This window comes from Podarcis muralis, chromosome 8 (genome assembly GCF_964188315.1).
Source record: "Podarcis muralis chromosome 8, rPodMur119.hap1.1, whole genome shotgun sequence".
Lineage (NCBI taxonomy): Eukaryota > Metazoa > Chordata > Lepidosauria > Squamata > Lacertidae > Podarcis > Podarcis muralis.
In genome coordinates, this window is record NC_135662.1 from 1,800,536 (window position 1) to 1,820,014 (window position 19,479).

The following is a 19,479-nucleotide window of genomic DNA, read 5'->3' on the forward strand; positions in this document are numbered from 1 at the left end:
ATAATCCTGTTTCACCAGATACTGTGTACCTGCTTTCATCATTTTTGCATGCTGCTTAGAGATTTTTAAATATGAAGAAGCTTAGAAATGCTTTGTAGTCAGCAAGTGAATAAACTAAGCAGGTGATCCTCCCGAGAGGACTGGTGTCGGCAAGCCAGTTATTGGAAATATTAGAATACTTGTCTCCTGCCCATCTGACTGTCTTGCCCCAGCCATTCTGCGCCTTCCAGCAAAATATAAAAACACAGTCAGAGGTACATCTTCTCCCTTTGGCTTCACTGTCTTGGAAATTGGGGTGGGTAGTTGGGGGAATGTTACTGAATCCTTATTATTATTATTATTATTATTATTATTAATACCCTCCCATCTGGCTGGGTTTCCCCAGCCACTCTGGGTGGATTCCAACAGAATATTAAAATCACGATAAAACATCAAACATTAAAAACTTCCCCGAACAGGGTTGCCTTCAGATGCCTTCTAAAAGTCAGATAGTTGTTTATTTCCTTGATATCTGATGGGAGGGTGTTCCACAGGGCGGGCGCCACCACCGAGAAAGCCCTCTGCCTGGTTCCCTGTAACCTCACTTCTCGCAGGGAGGGAACTGCCAGAAGGCCCTCAGGAGCTGGACCTCAGTGTCCGGGCAGAACGATGGGGGTGGAGAGGCTCCTTCAGGTCTACTCCTTCAGGTATTCCTCTGTTGCATCTCCCTCCTCCCAGTGGAACCAGCGGAACGAGCGTGGGGAGACTTTGCTGCACCGCGCCTGCATAGACGGGAACCTGCGCCAGGTGCAGTTCTGTGTGAAGAAGGTGAGCCGCTGGGGTGGGTTGGCTGGACATTAAAATAAAGGGGAAGCGGGCAGGGACTGCGGTGGTGCTGTGTGGGATAGTGCACACCCCGGAAATGATCTCTTTCAGCTTCTGCCTTCTGGAAGAAGGTACAGCGTTATAAACACTAGGACTAGCCGCCTGAGAAACAGTTTCTATCCAAATGTGATTTTGGTTTTAAACTTAGTAAGGTAGTGAGCTCCCGTGCTCAGTCCCTGCTCCTGCCAACCTAGCAGTTTGAAAGCACGTCAAAGTGCAAGTAGATAAGTAGGTACCGCTCCGGCGGGATGGTAAACGGCGTTTCCGTGCGCTGCTCTGGTTCGCCAGAAGCGGCTTAGTCCTGCTGGCCACATGACCCAGAAGCTGTACGCCGGCTCCCTCAGCCAATAAAGTGAGATGAGCGCTGCAACCCCAGAGTTGGTCACAACTGGACCTAATGGTCAGGGGTCCCTTTACCTTTAAGGTAGTCTCTGGGGGTGTATATTGTATTTAATTATGGGGTATCAGAGTTTTTAGGGGGCTAACCAGGCTGGGATAGCTGGGTTAGTAGGCTTGATGGTTTTTGAATGTCTGGTGTAGATTTTTTCAAGTTCGTTGTTCTGTATGGGACAATGACAATAAAGATTATCGTATCGGGATGCCTTCGGACAGAATCAGGGCAAGCTCTTGTGATCTGGTCCCTGCCACTAGCTTTCCCCAGATCCTGTCTCAGGCCCATGGGGTTCAGGTCCTTTGTCTGTAGAAACTTCTTCCCTCTCTTTTTGTCACATGGGGCATGCGAGGCTCCCCCCCCCCTTTTGGAGAGAGGGAGGCGGGGAGCAGGTGCAATGAGAAGGATGAGGCCCCGGCCAACTTCTGACCCCCTGAGCATCCGTACGCTTCTCCGCTCTGCCTCAGGGTCACCCTATCAACCCCCGAGATTACTGCGGCTGGACCCCTCTGCACGAGGCTTGCAACCACGGCCATCTGGGTAAGTGCTGGGACAGGGGAAGGGGCTTCCTGGGGGGCTGGAAAGTGGGTGCTCTGCGCCCAGGAACCTTTCCCTTGACAGCTGCGCTGGACGTGACCACCCCCCTCGCCTCTTCCTCCAGAGATCGTGCGTTTTCTTCTGGACCACAATGCCGCCATTGACGACCCGGGGGGCCCTGGGTGTGAGGGCATCACCCCCTTGCACGACGCCCTCAACTGCGGCCACTTTGACGTGGCTGAGCTCCTGATCCACAGGGGGGCGTCCGTGGTGCTGCGGAATGCCAAGGTGAGGCACCGGGGCAGTTTATTCATTGCCTGTATACCCATCACTAACCACTGCGCCACACTGCCTCTCTTCCTTTTTTTCCTTAATAAATCTTTATTAGTTTAAAATACAATCATACAGTAAAGGTAAGTAAAACAAAATTAACCACAAAAAAGAAAAGAAGAAGAAGAAAAGGGATTCGTCACCTCAAAAAGGTCGAAAAGTGGCAAAAAAAGACAATTAAAAGAGCCACAGAAAACTTTATTGGTTGATGTTGTATAAATATGTGGTTCACACTGCCTCTCTTCCAGCGATGCACAAAGGGAACTGCAGCCCCTCTTCCTGGTATTGTTTGGGGTGGGGCTCCAGCCCTTTCCTACTGGTGTCGTGGTTTCTGCCTTCAAAGTTTTTGGAAGGGGGCAGCATTTGACAAATCCCAAGTTTTGAAATTGTGGGCATTGCCTTCTCAGGAAGGCCTACTGAGCAGCCTCCCTGAGCTGCTTCCATCCCTCCTTCCCCCCCACCTCCTCCTCCTCCTCCTCCTCACTTCCTTGTCTCCTGCTGGAGCTCTCTTCAGGGGAACCCTAATTCTTGTGGGGGTCAGGGTATTGAGGGCCCAAAGGCCACCTCCTGCATCCAGGATACATGCACTGTCTTGTTTGAAGCCCAGCCCCCCCCAATCTCGTGCCCCCCCCCGAAGTTGTAGGTTGGGGGGCACAGGGTTAACCTGCAGTGCACAGCCTATTATTATTATTATTTATTTAATTTATATAGCACCCTATACCCGGAGGTCTCAGGGTGGTTCACAGAAAAGATCACAATATATATAATCAGAACAAAAACAACAATCAATAACAACCCCCCCCCCAAAAAAAACCCCACATTTTAAAAGGGCATAGCATGTCGATCAAATCAACCAAAGGCCTGGTTAAAAAGGAATGTTTTTGCCTGGTGCCTAAAGGTGTATAATGAAGGCGCCAGGCAAACTTCCCTGGGGAGAGCATTCCACAGACGGGGAGCCACTGCAGAGAAGGCCCCGCTCTCGTGTTGCCACCCTCTTGACCTCTCAAGGAGGAGGCACACAAAGAAGGGCCTCAGAAGATGATCTCAGGGTCTGGGTAGGTTCATATGGAAAGAGGCGGTCCTTGAGGTATTGTGATCCTGAGCCGTTTAAGGCTTTATAGGTCAAAACCAGCACTTTGAATTGGGCCCAGAAACTAATTGGTAGCCAGTGCAGTCGGAGCAGGATCAGTGTGAGATGCTCAAACCATCTTTCTCCACTGAATTCTGCACCAGCTGAAGTTTCCGAACCATCTTCAGAGGGAGCCCTACGTAGAACGCATTGCAGTAATCTAACCTTGAGGTCGCCAGAGCATAGACAACAGTAGTTAGGCTATCACTGTCCAGATAGAGGTGTAGCTGGGTCACCAGCCAAAGCCGATGGAAGGCACTCAGGGCCACTGAGGCCACCTGAGCAAAGGACCCAGGAGGAACCCCAGAGGAAGTGTGCAGACCCACGTTTCTAACAGGCCCCTGCCTCCTCACAGATCCCCTTCCCCTTGGCTTAGGGACAGTGGCCTTGCATTGGCCGCTTGGCATCCTGGCAGCTTCAGGGTCTGCTCCCTCTACAGGGAAGGGGGTGGCAGGCCCACCGGGCCTCTTGGGTGCAGCCCAGAGGCGGCGAGAGGTTTCTGGCTGGGCTCCAGTTTCTGCTGGGGCCAACCCTCCCTGCGTTTCTGTTGTCAGGGCCTGACCCCGCTGGGCACTCTCCAGGCATGGGTGCATCTCTACGGCAGGGACCTGGACCGAGAGACGCGCCAGCGCTGCCAGGCCATGGAGAGGCTGCTCAAGAGAGCCCTGGCAGAGCGAGGTGAGTCTGCGCTTCGTTCCTGGGGCTCAAGGGGTGTGGGGCCTGCTCCTCAAGGATCACCCTCAAGGGGCCGTTTGCTTAATAATAATAGTAATAATAATAATAATAGGTAAAGGTAGAAGGAGGTGGACTTGCCCTGCCAGACCTTAAACTTTGTTGTGAACCAGCTGCTTTTTGCTGGCTGAGAGAATGGCTGCTTCTTGAAAACTCTGAAGTGTTGGATAATGGCAGATGAAGTTGATGGACTATATGGAATTGGCAGAAAAGACTGGCAAGATCCGAGACCAGGGAGAAGAGTCGGTGGAAGAAGACTGGAAAAAGTTTAAAGACTATTTACAGAAATATTGTAAAATTAAGGAATGCTAGAAGAATGTTGGAATGAAGTTATATGGCTTTAGTAGAAATGTTATAAGGAATTAAGTATAAATAGATTAATAGAATATTAAAGGGGGGGAAAGGTTAGAATGTGTTAAGATAATTATAGGATAGAAAACAGAAGAAGATGGAAAGGAATTGCTGAAACAATTAACAGAAGTGGAATACAAAAAGGGAGGTGTGAGTAGGTCATTGAAATAAGTGAATGAAAGATAAGATATTGAAAATGTTTGAGGTGTTTTAAACTGTTTTTGTTTGTTTTTGTTCTGTTTTGTTAGTTTAATGTGTTAGTGTTATGTAGTGTTTTTGTGTTGTATTGTATTGTTCTTTTTTTTTTGTAGTGTTTAAATGGTTGGAAAAGTAATAAATATTATTAAAAATATTATTAAAAAAAAATAGGTAAAGGTAAAGGGACCCCTGACCATTAGGTCCAGTCATGACCAACTCTGGGGTTGGGTTGGCCGCTCATCTCACTTTATTGGCCGAGGGAGCTGGCGTACAGCTTCCGGGTCATGTGGCCAACATGACTAAGCCGCTTCTGGCGAACCAGAGCAGCGCACGGAAACGCTGTTTACCTTCCTTGCCTTCCTATTGATCTACTTGCACTTTGATGTGCTTTCGAACTGCTAGGTGGGCAGGAGCAGAGATCAAGCAATGGGAGCTCACTCCGTCGCGGGGATTCGAACTGCCGAACTTCTGATCGGCAAGCCTTATGCTCTGTGGTTTAACCCACAGCGCCAATAAAGCGAGATGAGCGCCGCAACCCCAGAGTCATCCGCGACTGGACCTAATGGTCAGGGGTCCCTTTACCTTTTTATCTCTTCATAAATCATATTCCAAAATCTTTGTATCTCTAGACAGGACCGCCACATACGGTAGTGTGTTCCTATCTGTTCCTTACATCTCCAGCACTTGTTATAATATGATTTATTTATTTTTGCTAGTTTTACAGGGGCCAAGTACCATCTATAGTACATTTTCATAAGATTTCCCCTTAGAAGGCTGTGAGCTTGACGCCTTTGCTTTTGCCTCACCAGGCTCCAAGGCTCAGCCTCCCCAAGAGCCGCCGGCCAGCCAGCTGTTTGACGCAGAGCTATCCGAGTCCCCGCAAGCCCCCTGCCCTCTGGATCATGCCCCAAAGTCCCCCAGTCCCCGGAGGAGCTGGAGGGAGCCCGAGGAGGACGATGCCATCAGTCCCTTGAGGCCGGTCAAGAAGAGGCAGCGGCTCTTTGGCCAGGACCTAGAGGGGGAGGCCAGGCTAGCTGCCCCGGCCGAGTACCGGGCTGCCATTCGCGGGGTGGGCAGTGCCAAGCCCTGTCCCCTGCCCAGCCCTGAACGCCCCAAGTCTTATGCTGGGCCTGCCCTGATCCCCCCAGAGGAGTACGTAGGAGACGACTGGCTGGAAGACGACCTGGGGCAGAATCTCGCCTCCCGCAAAAGGAGCCGCCACAGCCCAGTAAACGAGTCTGGGACCGAGTCGGAGGAGAGCCTGGGGGGCGAGAGTGACGGGGGCTTTCCCCGCCAGCCCCCCGAGGCCACCAAGAAGAGGAGGAGGAGGGTCCGGCAGAGTCGCCTCACCCATATTGTCGACAGGACTCCGCTGGGACGACTCCGAGGGGCCGGCGTGGTGGCGGCGGAGAACCCAGAGTGTGCGGCAGACGCCAGCATCCTCCAGGGGGCAGGGGGCAGCAGCCACGTCAATGGGGGGACCCCAGGGCGTGGGGAGAGCCCCCCCTCGGCACCAACACATGTGAGTTTCCAGCGTTGGGGAGAGAAGCGGGTCTGGCTTGGTTCCTTTCTGGCATGCTCATTTTGCAGTGGCACTGTGAGAAGCTGGCTGGCTTCCCTGGGCCGTGAGAGGCCAGCACTCCTCTGGGATCGGGCCCATCCTCCTTCCCTCTCTATGGCCGCTCCTGCGTCTGACACGGAATCTGGCTTCCCAACTGCTCCTTTCTGCATTGTTCACCGCAGAGCAGAGGGACTCCGCTGCTGGGAGAAGTTGCAATTTGCTGCGAAAAGGCCAATTCCATTCCTTTGAGAATGGAGAATAAAGCTGCCGCTGTCATAATGCCATTGCAGTGTACGCTTGGGTTGCGAACGTGATCCGTGCGGGAGGCACGTTCGCAACCCGCAGCATTCGCAACCCACAGCGCCGCGTCTGCGCATGCCGTGATTTGGTGTTTCTGCGCATGCGCGAGCGCTGAAACTCAGAAGTAACCCGTTCTGGTACTTCCGGGTTCGGCGTGGCACGCAGCCTGAAAATGCACAACCTGAAGTGTCTGTAACCCGAGGTATGACTGTACAGTGGTACTTTGCTTGTCGAACTTAATCCATTCCAGGAGTCCAGGAAATGTTTGAAAACCAAGGCCTGGCTTCCAATTGGCTGCAGGAGCTTCCTGCACTGAACTGGAAACCGCGTCAGACGTTCGGCTTCCAAAAAACATTCACAAACTGGAGCACTTCCAGGTTTGCGGCGTTTGGGAGCCAATTTGTTCAGGAGCCAAGCTGTTCGACAACCCAAGGTACCGCTGTGTACAGATCTTTGGACTGGCTGGATTTGGAGTCATACCTCTTGTTACGTTTGCTTCAGGTTAAATCTTTTCAGGTTGCGTCCCGCGGTGACCCAGAAGTACCGGAAAGGGTTACTTCCGGGTTTCGTTGCTCGCGCATGCACAGATGCTGGAAATGACGTCATACGCAGAAGCGGCGAATCGCAGCATGTGCAGACGCAGGTTGTGTTCTGCTCATGTTGCAAACAGAGCTCCGGAACGGATCCCGTACACATCCAGAGGTACCACTGTACCTTGTACGGTTCTCGTTGCCTCGCCTCAACAGGATATCGTGGAGTTGGAAAAGGCTCGGAAAAGGGCCAGCAGCGACTCCAAGCTAGGCGGCTTTACAAGAGGATGCTTCTAAATGCCAGAAGCTGCAGGAAGGGAGAGAACCCTGGTGCCCAAATCCTGCTTGAGGGTTTCCCACAAGCAACTGGGAACAGGGCTAACTCTTCTTACGTTCTTCAGTTTTCCCTGAAACTGAAGTTCCCAACAGTTTAAAAACATTGGGAAGACGCCGGGTGCCCGGGAGAAGCAGCTCAGCAGCCTTCTCCAAGCTGGCGCCCTCCAGCTGTTGTGGGCAACAGCTCCCATCAGCCACTGCTCTGCGTGGCCATGTTGGCTGGGCTGATGGACGCCATTGTCCAAAACAACAGCTGGAGATGGCTGGACAAGGGGATCTGGCTGGAGCGCAGCTTACGTCCCTCCTGGCTGGAGGAAGAGGTTGCCTGTAGTGGCAGAAGGACCAGGCCTGGCCCATCCAGTCTGGGGAACCAAACCCAGTGTGCTGGTCCCGGTGGCTAACTGAGAGGCGAGGTCCGAGTCCAGTCCGAGGTCGAGGGTCCAGTATGGAGTCTGTTCGTCAAAGACAAGGCAGGGTCCAGGGCAGGGAGTCGGGTGTGGTCAGGAACTCTGCCAGAAGAGCAGAACAGGGTGCAGGCAGGAACAGGCTACCAACAACGTTGCTCCCGCAACCTGTGACTGGGGCTGGCTGGCTTTTATCTGCCCCGAGGCATAGGGCGGCCCCGATCCTCTGGTGACTCGCCTCTCCTGGCCTGGAGGTGAGCACTCCTCCTGCGGGAACTTAGTTCCCTCCGCCTCTCTGCCCTGAGCCTCTGCAGCTCAGGAGAGGCTGGAGGGTTACCGGACCCAGAGGCAACCTCCGCTTCCTCTGACGGGGCTGAGAGTGGAGCACCTGCAGGCAATGGGTCCTCCCTCACCTCAGGAGCCAGAGCAGACTCAGCTGGTGCCTGCACCTGAGGATCCAGCACAGGTGAGGACCCTTCAGGCTCAAGCCCCAGCCCCGGCTCAGCCGGCCCTGGAGGCGGGGAATCCTGTGCAGGCTGGGATTCCTCAGGTTCAGCCTCTGAGTCCGAATCCCAGGCCATCACACCCAGGCATTTCTCGTAGGATTTATCCCAGCAAATCATTTGTCCAAATTACAAATACCCAAATCCAGACGGTCGTTTACCCTCGCTAGATTCAACGTGCTGCCATCTGCCTTATTGCAGGGCAGATTCGAGGGTAAACCGTAATACGCGGAATGAGTCTGCCCCTTGATGGAGGTAGAAACTGTCTCTCATGTCTTGTTACGCTGCCGTTTCTACGGGGAAATATATTTATCACTCCCGTTATACAAAAATCTCCATATGGGTCCGAACTTCAATGTCTAAAACTCCTGGTAGAGGACGAGGATCTAGAGATCACACTCAGGGTGGCCAAATTCTGTGCGACTGCCCTAAAACTTCGGGAACAAGCTGTACTACCAAAATTATTAGGGTTTTAAATGACAATTTTAGGTTATATTTTAGTGATCAAGATTTAATATATGTTTTTAACTGCTGCTATACCTGAATTGTCTCTGTTATACCCAGTTGCAATTCAATGTATTCTGGTTGTGTTTTATGATTTTCCTGATATTGTAAGTGAGCCGGAACTGGTCTGTGACAGTAATAATATAATTCATTCCTCCTCACCCTCTTTCTCCTCCCCTGTTCTCGCAGCTCCCTGCTCTCCCACCCCCGATCCGGGTGCGAGTTCGGGTGCAAGACAACGTCTTCCTCATCCCCGTGTCCCACAGGTGAGAGAACCGGGGCTCCGTGGCCCCTTTGCCCTTTCCTCCATCGCTGAGCTGCCTGATCGGAGCTCTGGGTCTAAGCCAGACCTTGTCTTAGTGGAGGCAGCTTCAAAACTCTCCACATAAGCACCGTGGGAAGCGTCCAGTGCCAGATTTACGTATAAGCTAAACAAACTATAGCTTAGGGCCCCACTCTCTTGGGGACCGCCCAAAAAAGTAAATGAAAAAAATTAATAATAATATTAATATACTTTTTCTTAATTGTACAGTGGATGCTCGGTTTGCGAACGTGATCTGTGCGGGATGCACATTTGCAACTCGCAGCGTCCGCAACCTGCGTCTGTGTTGCGATTTGGCACTTCTGCGCATGCGCAAAGCGTGATCTAGCACTTCTGCGCATGTGCGACCTCCGAAACCCGGAAGTAACCCGTTCCAGTACTTCCGGATTTCGGCAGTCCGCAACCCAAAAAAACGCAACCTGAAGCAGCTGTAACCCGAGGTATGACTGTATTTCAGTTCAACAACTGCTTTAGCATATATTCATAGCATATATTCAACACAAAAAATAGTGACAATTTGTTGTTGACACAGGACAGCTGGACATACGGTATAAAGGGCCCCATTACCTTCAAGAGCCGGGGGCCTCATCAAACCTAAATCCGGCCCTGGAAACATCTGTCATTGGGGAGGCCGTGGGCGGGATATTTCTGCTGTCCTCAAACCACCCGCAAATAATATTAACCTCTGCACTGTTTGGGTGAGAGCTGTGTGGCAGGAGACTGAATCCTTGCCGGAGGTGGGGCTTTTCAGAGCCCCCCACTGCATGCCCCCCCCCAGGAATATAGGGAGGGGGGGTGTCTTCCTACTGCAGCCCCTCTCCTCCTTCCTTGCAGCGAGAGTCGCCCTGTGTCCTGGCTGGCGGATCAGGCCTCCCAGCGCTACTACCAGACCTGCGGGCTCCTGCCACGCCTGACCCTGAAGAAGGAGGGGGCCCTCCTGGCCCCCCAGGACTGCATCGTGGATGTTTTGCAGAGCAACGAAGAGGTGAGCGGTCGCTGCCAGCTGAGGGAGGAATGGGCAGCCCTTCTCCCCAAAGCCCCATTCCTCAGCTGCGGGCAGGGGAGTCTGTCTGGGGGGTGACAGGGGAGCAGAGCACCCATTTTGCAGCCACAATGTCCTCAGTTGAATCTTCCACGGAGGACGAGGGGAGACTTCTGGGGAGCAGCTGCTTGTCAGTGTGGGCAGCACTGAAGGGCATGGCCCAGTGGTCGGATTTTGCAGGAGCCAGATTCCTGTGCTCTTGTTAAGGACTGTTTTGAGGTGTTTGTAGGTTAATATCTCCACTGAGAAACTGAGATATGAAAGCCAGGAGCTAAATGGCACCTTAAACCGAGGTTATGGGCACAACAATGGAATGTTTGGAAAACATTATGGGAAATAATTGTGTACAGCTGAAAACGTTGGCAGCGCTGAGATACATTCAGCAGTGTAAATAAGTTTTGATGGATGTAATAATGGAATACGTAATGGTATAGTTTTTGTAAAAATATGCAGGGATTTATGATATGCAAAATGAACCGTTGGAAAGAGAAGAAGGGAAGTCATTGATACCTTAAGGATAAATGAGCACTATAAATTGTAAAATATAAAATTTAATAATATACACACACACATACATACACGGGGGACACGGGTGGCGCTGTGGGTTAAACCACACAGCCTAGGACTTGCCGATCAGAAGGTCGGCGGTTCGAATCCCCGCAATGACGGGGTGAGCTCCCGTTGCTCGGTCCCTGCTCCTGCCAACCTAGCAGTTCCAAAGCACGTCAAAGTGCAAGTAGATAAATAGGTACTGCTCTGGCGGGAAGGTAAACGGCGTTTCCATGCGCTGCTCTGGTTCGCCAGAAGCGGCTTAGTCCTGCTGGCCACATGACCCGGAAGCTGTACGCCAGCTCCCTCAGTCAGTAAAGCGAGATGAGCGCCGCAACCCCAGAGTCTGCCACGACTGGACCTAACGGTCAGGGGTCCCTTTACACACACACACATATATATATATATATATATATATATATATATATATATATGGAAAGGTGTTCCCATTGGAGTTCCACCTTCCTTGGGCCCCAGCTGACCTCCCCTGCTGACACCTCTCTCTCTCTCTCTCTCTCTCTCTCTCTCTCTCTCTCTCTCTCTCTCTCCCTCCCTCTCCCTCTCTCTCTCTCTCTCTCTCTCTCTCTCTCTCTCTCCCCCCCCCCCCCGGCAGGTCTTGGCCGAAGTGCAGTCCTGGGACCTGCCGCCCCTTGTGGAGAGGTACCGCAAGGCCTGCCAGAGCCTGGCTGTGGGTAAGCGCAAGTTCCCCTGCGGAGGGGCCTGGTGTCGCTGAGCCCCCCCCCCCCCCGCGTCCTTCAGAGCTTGCCTCTCTTGGCAGATGGGTTCCGGGGGGGGGGGGTGTCCTCAGGAGGCTGCGGCCATCTTGCTGATGCTGCTCTGACCCAGTTCAGATGCAGCGCCTTCTGTCCTGTTGGGCTCAGAGAAGGGGCTGCTTCCCAAAGGGGTTTCAAAGAGGAACCTTCCCCTTTTCCGTAAGCCAGTTGCTGTGACGGCTATGCTGGCTTTTCCACAAAATTGTAGCGTTGGAAGGGACCCCGAGGGTCATCTAGTCCAACCCCCTGCAAGGCAGGAATCTTTTGCCCATCATGGGGCTCGAATCCACGGCCCGCAGATTAAGAGTCTCATGCTTTACCCACTGAGCTATTCTGCATCTGTCAAAATATCTGCATACTGCTATATCATTTTTTTAAAAAACCCTATCAAAGCCGCTTACAGCAATAGAAGCATAAAACCATACATTGAATTGAATTGCATTTTATTATTACGGTCACAGACCAGTTCCGAACCATACATTAAAACCATAAAGAAATCAGACGTCGGTTAATCATTGTGAAAGGCTGCATTCCGAATTGCCTTCACAGGCCTGGCAGAATAGAAATGATTTCAGCAGGCCTGCCGAATCTCTAGTGGCGGGGAATTCCGCAGGACTGGCCCAGTGACACTGAAGGCTTGGTTTGTGAGTCTTTTGCCTTGACTGAAGCCTGGTGCCCTGTGTGTGTGTCTCTCTCTCTCCCCCCGGCTGGCAGGGGAGCACCGATTACTCCTGCAGCTGCTGGAGTGCCAGGAATCGGGTCCATCCTTCAACATCCCAGGAATGGCCCTGCGCCGCCTCCACCTGACGCCTCTCCTCCGTGCCCTCAAGCTGCAGACCTCCATCCGGCGCCTGTGCCTCCCCGGGGCAGGCCTGGGCGATGACTCGGCGGAAGAGCTGCTGGCCACCGTCGCCACCATCCCTGGCTTGGAGGCGCTGGACCTCTCGGCCAACCGGCTGGGCCCCCAGGGGCTGCGCAAGCTGACCGCAGGACTTCCCGGCTCCGTCACTTTCCAGGTAGGGGCGGCAGAGGAGCTGGGAAGCGGGAGAGTGCCATGTCCTACCTGGAAGGGCTGTGGTTCTTGGGTGGCGAGATGTCGAAGTGTGGCTGAGGATGGAGCCCAAACGACGATGGGAAGAGGGTGGGCAAAGGTTTTCGGGCTTGGGAGTTCCACAAAGCTTCAGATCTTCGCTCGATGAGCAGAGGAGCCGTCTCCATGTGCAAATGCCACGCTTGCACCATGAGGACTAGAAGCCTGGTAAGATAAACAAATATATGGCTTTTAGAAGACATCTGAAGGCAGCCCTGTATTGGGAAGTTTTTAACGTGCGATGTCTCGTTGTGTTTTTCTATTTTGCTGGAAGCTGCCCAGAGTGTCTGGGGCAACCCAGGCAGATGTGGGGCATAGAAATAATAAAAGTACAGTTGTACCTTGGTTCTCGAACAGAATGCATTCCAAGGCGCAGCTTCCACTTGGAGTGTCCTGCAGCCAATTGGAAGCCAAGCTGGACACTCGGCTTCCGAAAAAATTTCGGGAACACTCACTTCCTGGTTTTGATTGTTCGGGAGCATTTGAGATCCAAGGTACAACTTTATTATTATTATTATTATTATTATTATTATTATTATTATTATTGCTATTGTTGTTGCTATTTTAAAAATAGGAAGCTGAGATTCATGCAGACCTTTCAGGCTCTATGTGAGACATCCCATCTCGGGGTTCTGACTCCCTCTTTCTGCCCTTGATTTGATGGCGAGTGGCTTGGCCCTCCCTCTGCCACCGTCTCACTCAAACCCACACCCCTTGTCATTGCAGAACCTGGAGGAGCTGGACCTCAGCCTGAACCCCTTGGGGGACGGCAGCACCCAGCCCCTTGCGTCCCTGGTCCAGGCCTGCCCGGTCCTGAGCACGCTCCGGCTGCAAGCCTGCGGCTTCACCACCGCCTTCCTGCAGCACTACCGCTTCCTGCTGGCCAATGCCCTGAAAGGTAAGAGGAGCAGGAAAGAGCGTCGGCTGTCAGCAGGGATCAGGTCCAGTAGAGCTGGATTTCGTAGAACGGTCAGGTCGGAAGGGACCACGAGGGAGATCAGGATGAGTTAAGCAAGTCTGATCTGCCTTGGCTTTGCACAGTTAATTCTGTTGGCCTGTAGGATGTAGCCCTTAAGAGTGTTGGACTCTTTTCATAATAATTTTTATTTGGTTTTACAAATATTAATTCATAACAATCCAAATTACATAATACTACTACTAATAATAATGATAACAATGATGATAATAATAAAAAAATAATTTTATTCATATCCCGCCCTCCCCAGCCGAAGCCGGGCTCAGAGCGGCTAACAACAGTAAAAGTAAACACCGCATTCTAAAATCAATTCATTTTAAAATCAATTCAGAATCAAATTAATGGCAACCATTGGGCTAGAGTTCTATGAGGATTTCTACAAATCTCTGGACTTCCCACTGTACACCTTTTTAACTGCATATTTCCCCACAATCCACATTTTATATCTTTCCGTCTTGTCCATAATATTTGTTACATTACAAGTGTTATAAAAATCCTGCTAGTGTTTTCATCTGTTTACAGTGGTCTCCTAGATAAATTAAAATTTCCCCATTCTTCATTGAAGTTCAGGTCTCCTTGGTTCCTGGGTCTTCCAGTCAGTTTTGCAATTTCAGCGTAATCCAACAGCTTAATTTGACCATTCCTCTCTGCTAGGGACTGTTAACATTTGGGAGAGCAGGGTGCAAATCCCCACTTGGCCATCAAGCTCACCTGGTACCCTGGGCCCTGGGGCATTCATGATCTCTTAGCCCTGGTCTACTTCACAGGGTTGTTGTGAGGGTGAAATGGAGGTGGGGGCAGGGAATCACGTATGCTGCTTTGAGCACCTTGGAGAAAAAAGTAGGATGTAAATGCAAATATAAATAATAAATAACTATTGGAGATGGAGGGGCAGACAGATTTGCTGGGAACTGAACATTACACTTACCCAAACAATATGATGCACACACACACGGGTGTCCCACAAGATGTGGCTCAGAGCCTTTTTGTGCTTGAAGACCTTTGCAGCCCTTATTTTATTTTCGATGAGCCGGTCACCTTATCTGTATTTTTATTTTTTAAGCGCTTTATGTTTTACCATATTCTTCGCTCCATAAGACGCACTGTTTTCCTCCTAAAAAGTCAGGGGAAATGTGTGTGTGTGTCTTATGGAGCGAATGCAGGTGGGTGCCTCTCCCTTTAAAGAGCCGCGCGGAGCGTGTGTGTGGCTCTTGCTGGCTTTCCCCCCAGCAGGTAGAAGGGGCAGACAGGCTGCCTCCGAGGGACGGAAGGGGCTCCGTGTAAGGGCTCCCTTTCGTCCCTCATCCCACTTTGCTGGGAAGCCAGCAGAAGAAGAGGCGCTGCGCAGCTATCACTCTTGTTCTGCTGGCTTCCCAGCAAAGCGGGAGGAGGCACGGACAGGAGCAAGCAAAGCGAGAGCTGCTTACATGGCTTCTGTCCCACTTTGCTTGCCCATCCCTTCTCTCGCCTCGCTGTAAAGCAAGCAAAGCACCTGTCCCAGTGTCTCCTCCTCCTCTTACAGCGAGGTGGGAGGAGGGATGGGCAAGAAAAGTGAGAGCTGTGCAAAGCGGGACAGAAGCCATGTAAGTGGCTCTCGCTTTTTTTGCTTTCCCCCTCTAAAAACTGGGTGCGTCTTATGGAGCGAAAAATACGATACCATTGTACAGCAGTCGGAATATTCTGTGAAATGCTAGGACAGAAACGCTTCTATAAATAAGCAAACTGCTCAGCTGCATCACGGCGCATCGAACCAGATGGCCGCGCGGGTCCCTTCCACCTGTATTGCTTTCCCCGACTTCTGCCAACTCCTCCTGCGCTCTCTTCCCTCAGGAGCTGTGCACCTCAGGCGGCTGACCGTCTCCCACAACGCCCTGGGCTCCTCTGCCCTTGAGCTGCTCCTGAAGAGCCTGCCCTCCGAGAATCTCACCCACCTTTACATCAGCTCCGTGGGCGCCAGGCCAGGGGGCCAGCAGCCTCTGCAGGACGCCGTGGCCAGGTACCTGGCGCAGGTACGGTCGATTGGGTGCCAGCAGCATCCTGGGGGACCTCGGGCCTTCAGCCCAGCCAGCTGACCCGTTGTGCTCTGGTGAAAGACAGGGGAGGAGGAAGGCCTGGCTCATGGGTAGGCAAACCAAGGCCGGGGGCTGGATCTGGCCCAATCGCCTTCTCAATCCGGCCCACGGATAGTCCAGGAATCAGCATGTTTTTACATGAGTAGACTGTGTGCTTTTATTTAAAATGCATCTCTGGGTTATTTGTGGGGCCTGCCTGGTGTTTTTACATGAGTAGAATGTGTGCTTTTAAAAATGCATCTCTGGGTTATTTGTGGGGCCTGCCTGGTGTTTTTACATGAGTAGACTGTGTGCTTTTATTTAAAATGCATCTCTGGGTTATTTGTGGGGCCTGCCTCGTGTCTTTACCTGAGTAGAATGTGTGCTTTTATTTAAAATTCACCTCTGGGCTATCTGTGGGGCACAGGAATTTGTTCATTTATTTATTTTTTTCAAAATATAGTCCAGCCCCTGATAAGGTCTGAGGGACAGTGGACCGGCCCCCTGCTGAAAAAGTTTGCTGACCCCTGGCCTGGCTTCTCTGCTGTGTGAGGAAACGATGGGACACGGTCTGAGTTTCCCCACCTGACTAGGTCTTGGAGAAGATCCAGACACTCGCACACCTTAATTTTCCGCATTCTGAATCTTTGTTCTTCTCTGTGCAGGAAGGCTGTGCTCTCAACCACCTGGCTCTCTCTGGGAATCACCTCAACGATGACGCTGTTGCAGAGCTGGCTAGGTGGGTGGAGGGAATGTGGGTCCTGTGCTTTTTTTGAACCCTTTGGCAGGGGGTGGGTGTCTTCCACAACTTTGGCCATATCTCTGGGCCTTCTTGACAGCGGCAAAGGGCTCCTCACCTCCATTTTTGGTACTCTGAGCAAAACATTTCCCAGGTATGCTTTGATTAATTGAGGAAGCTCTCGTTTCTGACGGGAAGAGCTGTTTGACACTTTGGAAGATGGTGGGTTTTAAATGGCTTGGATGGTCGGCTATCAAGAGATTCCACTGTGCCACTGTATTCTGCTCTGGTCAGACCTCACCTGGAGTACTGTGTCCAGTTCTGGGCACCCCAGTTCAAGAAGGACACTGACAAACTGGAACGTGTCCAGAGGAGGGCAACCAAAATGGTCAAAGGCCTGGAAACGATGCCTTATGAGGAACGGCTAAGGGAGCTGGGCATGTTTAGCCTGGAGAAGAGGAGGTGAAGGGGTGATATGATAGCCATGTTCAAATATATAAAAGGATGTCATATAGAGGAGGGAGAAAGGTTGTTTTCTGCTGCTCCAGAGAAGCGGACACGGAGCAATGGATCCAAACTACAAGAAAGACAGTAAGAGCTGTTCAACAGTGGAATTTGCTGCCAAGGAGTGTGGTGGAGTCTCCGTCTTTGGAGGTCTTTAAGCAGAGGCTTGACAACCATATGTCAGGAGTGCTCTGATGGTGTTTCCTGCTTGGCAGGGGGTTGGACTCGATGGCCCTTGGGGTCTCTTCCAACTCTATGATTCTATGATTCCTTAGCTGCGATTCTGTGGCCCCTGGAGGTTCCAGAGTTTGGCTTCCTACTCCTCTCCCACTTTTTCTCATAGATAAGTGGTTCCTGCCTTGCAGGGGATTGGACTGGATGAGCTTTGGGGGTCCCTTCCAACTCCGCAATTCTGTAATTTTCAGCGTAGATGAGCAGAATGCAACCAGATCCATCCATTCCTGATTCTGACATTTCTTCTTTTTCTCCAGCCACCTCCCTACCTGCCTGCCTTTAGTCTCGCTGGATTTGTCAGCAAATCCTGAAATCGGCATTGTTGGTCTTCGGACGCTGCTACTTGCCCTCGAGGAAAGGAATCGGGGCCTCCAGTTCCTCAGCTTGGCTGGTGAGTGCTGGAGCCGTTTTTTACCGGTTGCCCCGACTGCCCCTCCCCTCCAGAACTGCTGAAGGGCAGTGGATTCTGGGTGGCCCAGCTGGATTAGCCTCGGTCTGTTGTTTTGCCCGCAATCCTGTGGTTTTCTCATGCACCCCTCTTGACGTCAGTCCAATAAACCAAAAGCAAAATTTATTTTGTCTAAAGGGAATTAGTGTGCGGAAAACTAGGGTGTGATCAGGGAAAAAGCAGGAGGGTCTTTGTTTTGATGAAGGGCAGGCTAAGTAATCTGAGCTTCACCTCAGTGCATCCTAAAGCTAAAACTTCAGGAACCTCAGCCATAGTTGTGGGATGTGGCTGGACTGTTGTAGTCTAAGAGCCCAGTTTTCAAAGTAATAATAATAATATCCTGAGAGATCGGCATTGGCTCCCAGTACATTTCGGATCCCAATTCAAAGTGTTGGTGCTGACCTTTAAACCCCTAAACGGCCTCAAAGGCCCAGTATCCCTGAAGGAGCGTCTCCACCTCCATCGTTCTGCATGGACACTGAGGTCCAGCTCCAAGGGCCTTCTGGCGATTCCCTCATTGCGAGAAGCAAAGCTACAGGGAACTAGGCAGAGGGCCTTCTCAGCAGTGGCACCCGCCCTGTGGAACGCCCTCCCACCAGATGTGAAGGAAATAAGTAGCTATCTTATCTTTAAAAGACATCTGAAGGCAGCCCTGTTTAGGGAAGTTTTTAATATTTAATGCTGTATTGATTGGGGTATAAATAATATATTATTATTATTGTTATTGTTGTTGTTGTTGTTGTTATTATTATTATTATTATTATTATTATTATTATTATTATTATTATTACCCCGCCCATCTGGCTGGGCTTCCCCAGCCACTTTGGGCGGCTCCCAACAGACTATTTAAAACACGATTAAAATATCAAATATTAAAAACTTCCCTAAACAGGGCTACCTTCAGATGTCTTCTAAAAGTCAGATAGTTGTTTATCTCTTTGACATCTGATGGGAGGGTGTTCCACAGGGCGGGCGCCACTACCAAAAAGGCTTTCTCCCTGGTTTCCTGTAACTGCCAGAAGGCCCTGGGAGCTGGACCTCAGTGTCCGGGCAGAATGATGGGGGTGGAGATGCTCCTTCGGGTATACTGGACCGAGGCCGTTTAGGCCTTTCAAGGTCAGCACTAACACTTTGAATTGTGCCTGGAAATGTACTGGGAGCCCATGTAGGACTGGGTTATATGGTCTCGGCAGCCACTCCCAGTCACCTGTCTAGCTGCTGCATTCTGGACCAAGGAGGCTCCTCCAGTCCTTCTCCTTCCTTCCTTCCCTAGGCTGCTCCGTGAGGGGACCGCTGGACAGCGTGACATGGACAAAGCTCTCCTCGAATGTCTCTCAGCTGCAGCTCTGCACTCGCCACCTGAGCAGGAGTGACCAGCGGGACGTGGCGGAGCTGTGGCGTGGCCCGCCGGGCACCTCCCTCCACTCAGTCACACGGCATCACAAACTCTTCTGCCACTGCCTGTAGGACGCGATGCTTCTCCTCCATGTGCTGTTGGCCTCACCCATGAAGCCGCCTCTGGAATGCTTTGCAGGCTCCAGCAGTCTGGGATTGCGCTGCTCAATGCGGCCGTGGACTTAAAAGACAGCTCCTGGGCTCCTGTAAGCTGGCATGATCCAGGGCCGCCGATGGACCAGATGAAAGCAAGGGGTGTCTGTCCTCTCTCTCAAGGGATGTCAAGAAGGGAGATAGCTTGGCATTGAGCTGCTTAGGGTGGGACTAGACACAGGTGCGTTCAGAGCTCCAATAGGACCAACTCAATACTGCCATTATGAATTATATTCTGAGTTTGGTGTGGTGGCTGAGAAAAGGGAATATTGGTATGGAAAAAGCGGCTGCCTTTGTCCTGCTCCAAGGGTCTTCTGCTCTCTCCCCGCTTGCGCTGCCCAGCAGTTCTGTGATGTGATTTCCAATATTTATTGAATGCCTCGCAACACAAAGATGCTGTGTCGTCCCTCGTCTTGTCTGTCCTGTGTCTTTGTTGCTGGTCTCGAATGGGCAGGCAGTGGAGCCACAGGGGTGGGGAAGCTTTGTGTGTTTTGAGCTTCGGCCTACGGAAAGAAGTCAGAAGCTGCTGATTT

General features: G+C 51.5%; 1 protein-coding gene across 1 annotated transcript in view; it reads left to right on the forward strand.

Moving 5' to 3' along the window:
- TONSL (tonsoku like, DNA repair protein) overlaps positions 1–19,338 on the forward strand; it is a 33,968-nt gene extending 14,630 nt beyond the window's left edge. The window contains exons 13-26 of the mRNA XM_077932670.1: positions 718–807; positions 1,723–1,795; positions 1,917–2,080; positions 3,806–3,929; positions 5,342–6,054; positions 8,860–8,936; positions 9,827–9,977; positions 11,197–11,275; positions 12,071–12,372; positions 13,173–13,344; positions 15,253–15,431; positions 16,139–16,212; positions 17,208–17,341; positions 18,672–19,338. Of these exons, the coding sequence (XP_077788796.1) occupies positions 718–807; positions 1,723–1,795; positions 1,917–2,080; positions 3,806–3,929; positions 5,342–6,054; positions 8,860–8,936; positions 9,827–9,977; positions 11,197–11,275; positions 12,071–12,372; positions 13,173–13,344; positions 15,253–15,431; positions 16,139–16,212; positions 17,208–17,341; positions 18,672–18,865 (2,526 nt within the window). The 3' untranslated portion in view covers positions 18,866–19,338. The remainder of the gene's footprint in view (positions 1–717; positions 808–1,722; positions 1,796–1,916; positions 2,081–3,805; positions 3,930–5,341; positions 6,055–8,859; positions 8,937–9,826; positions 9,978–11,196; positions 11,276–12,070; positions 12,373–13,172; positions 13,345–15,252; positions 15,432–16,138; positions 16,213–17,207; positions 17,342–18,671) is intronic.
- The last annotated feature ends 141 nt before the right edge of the window (positions 19,339–19,479 follow it).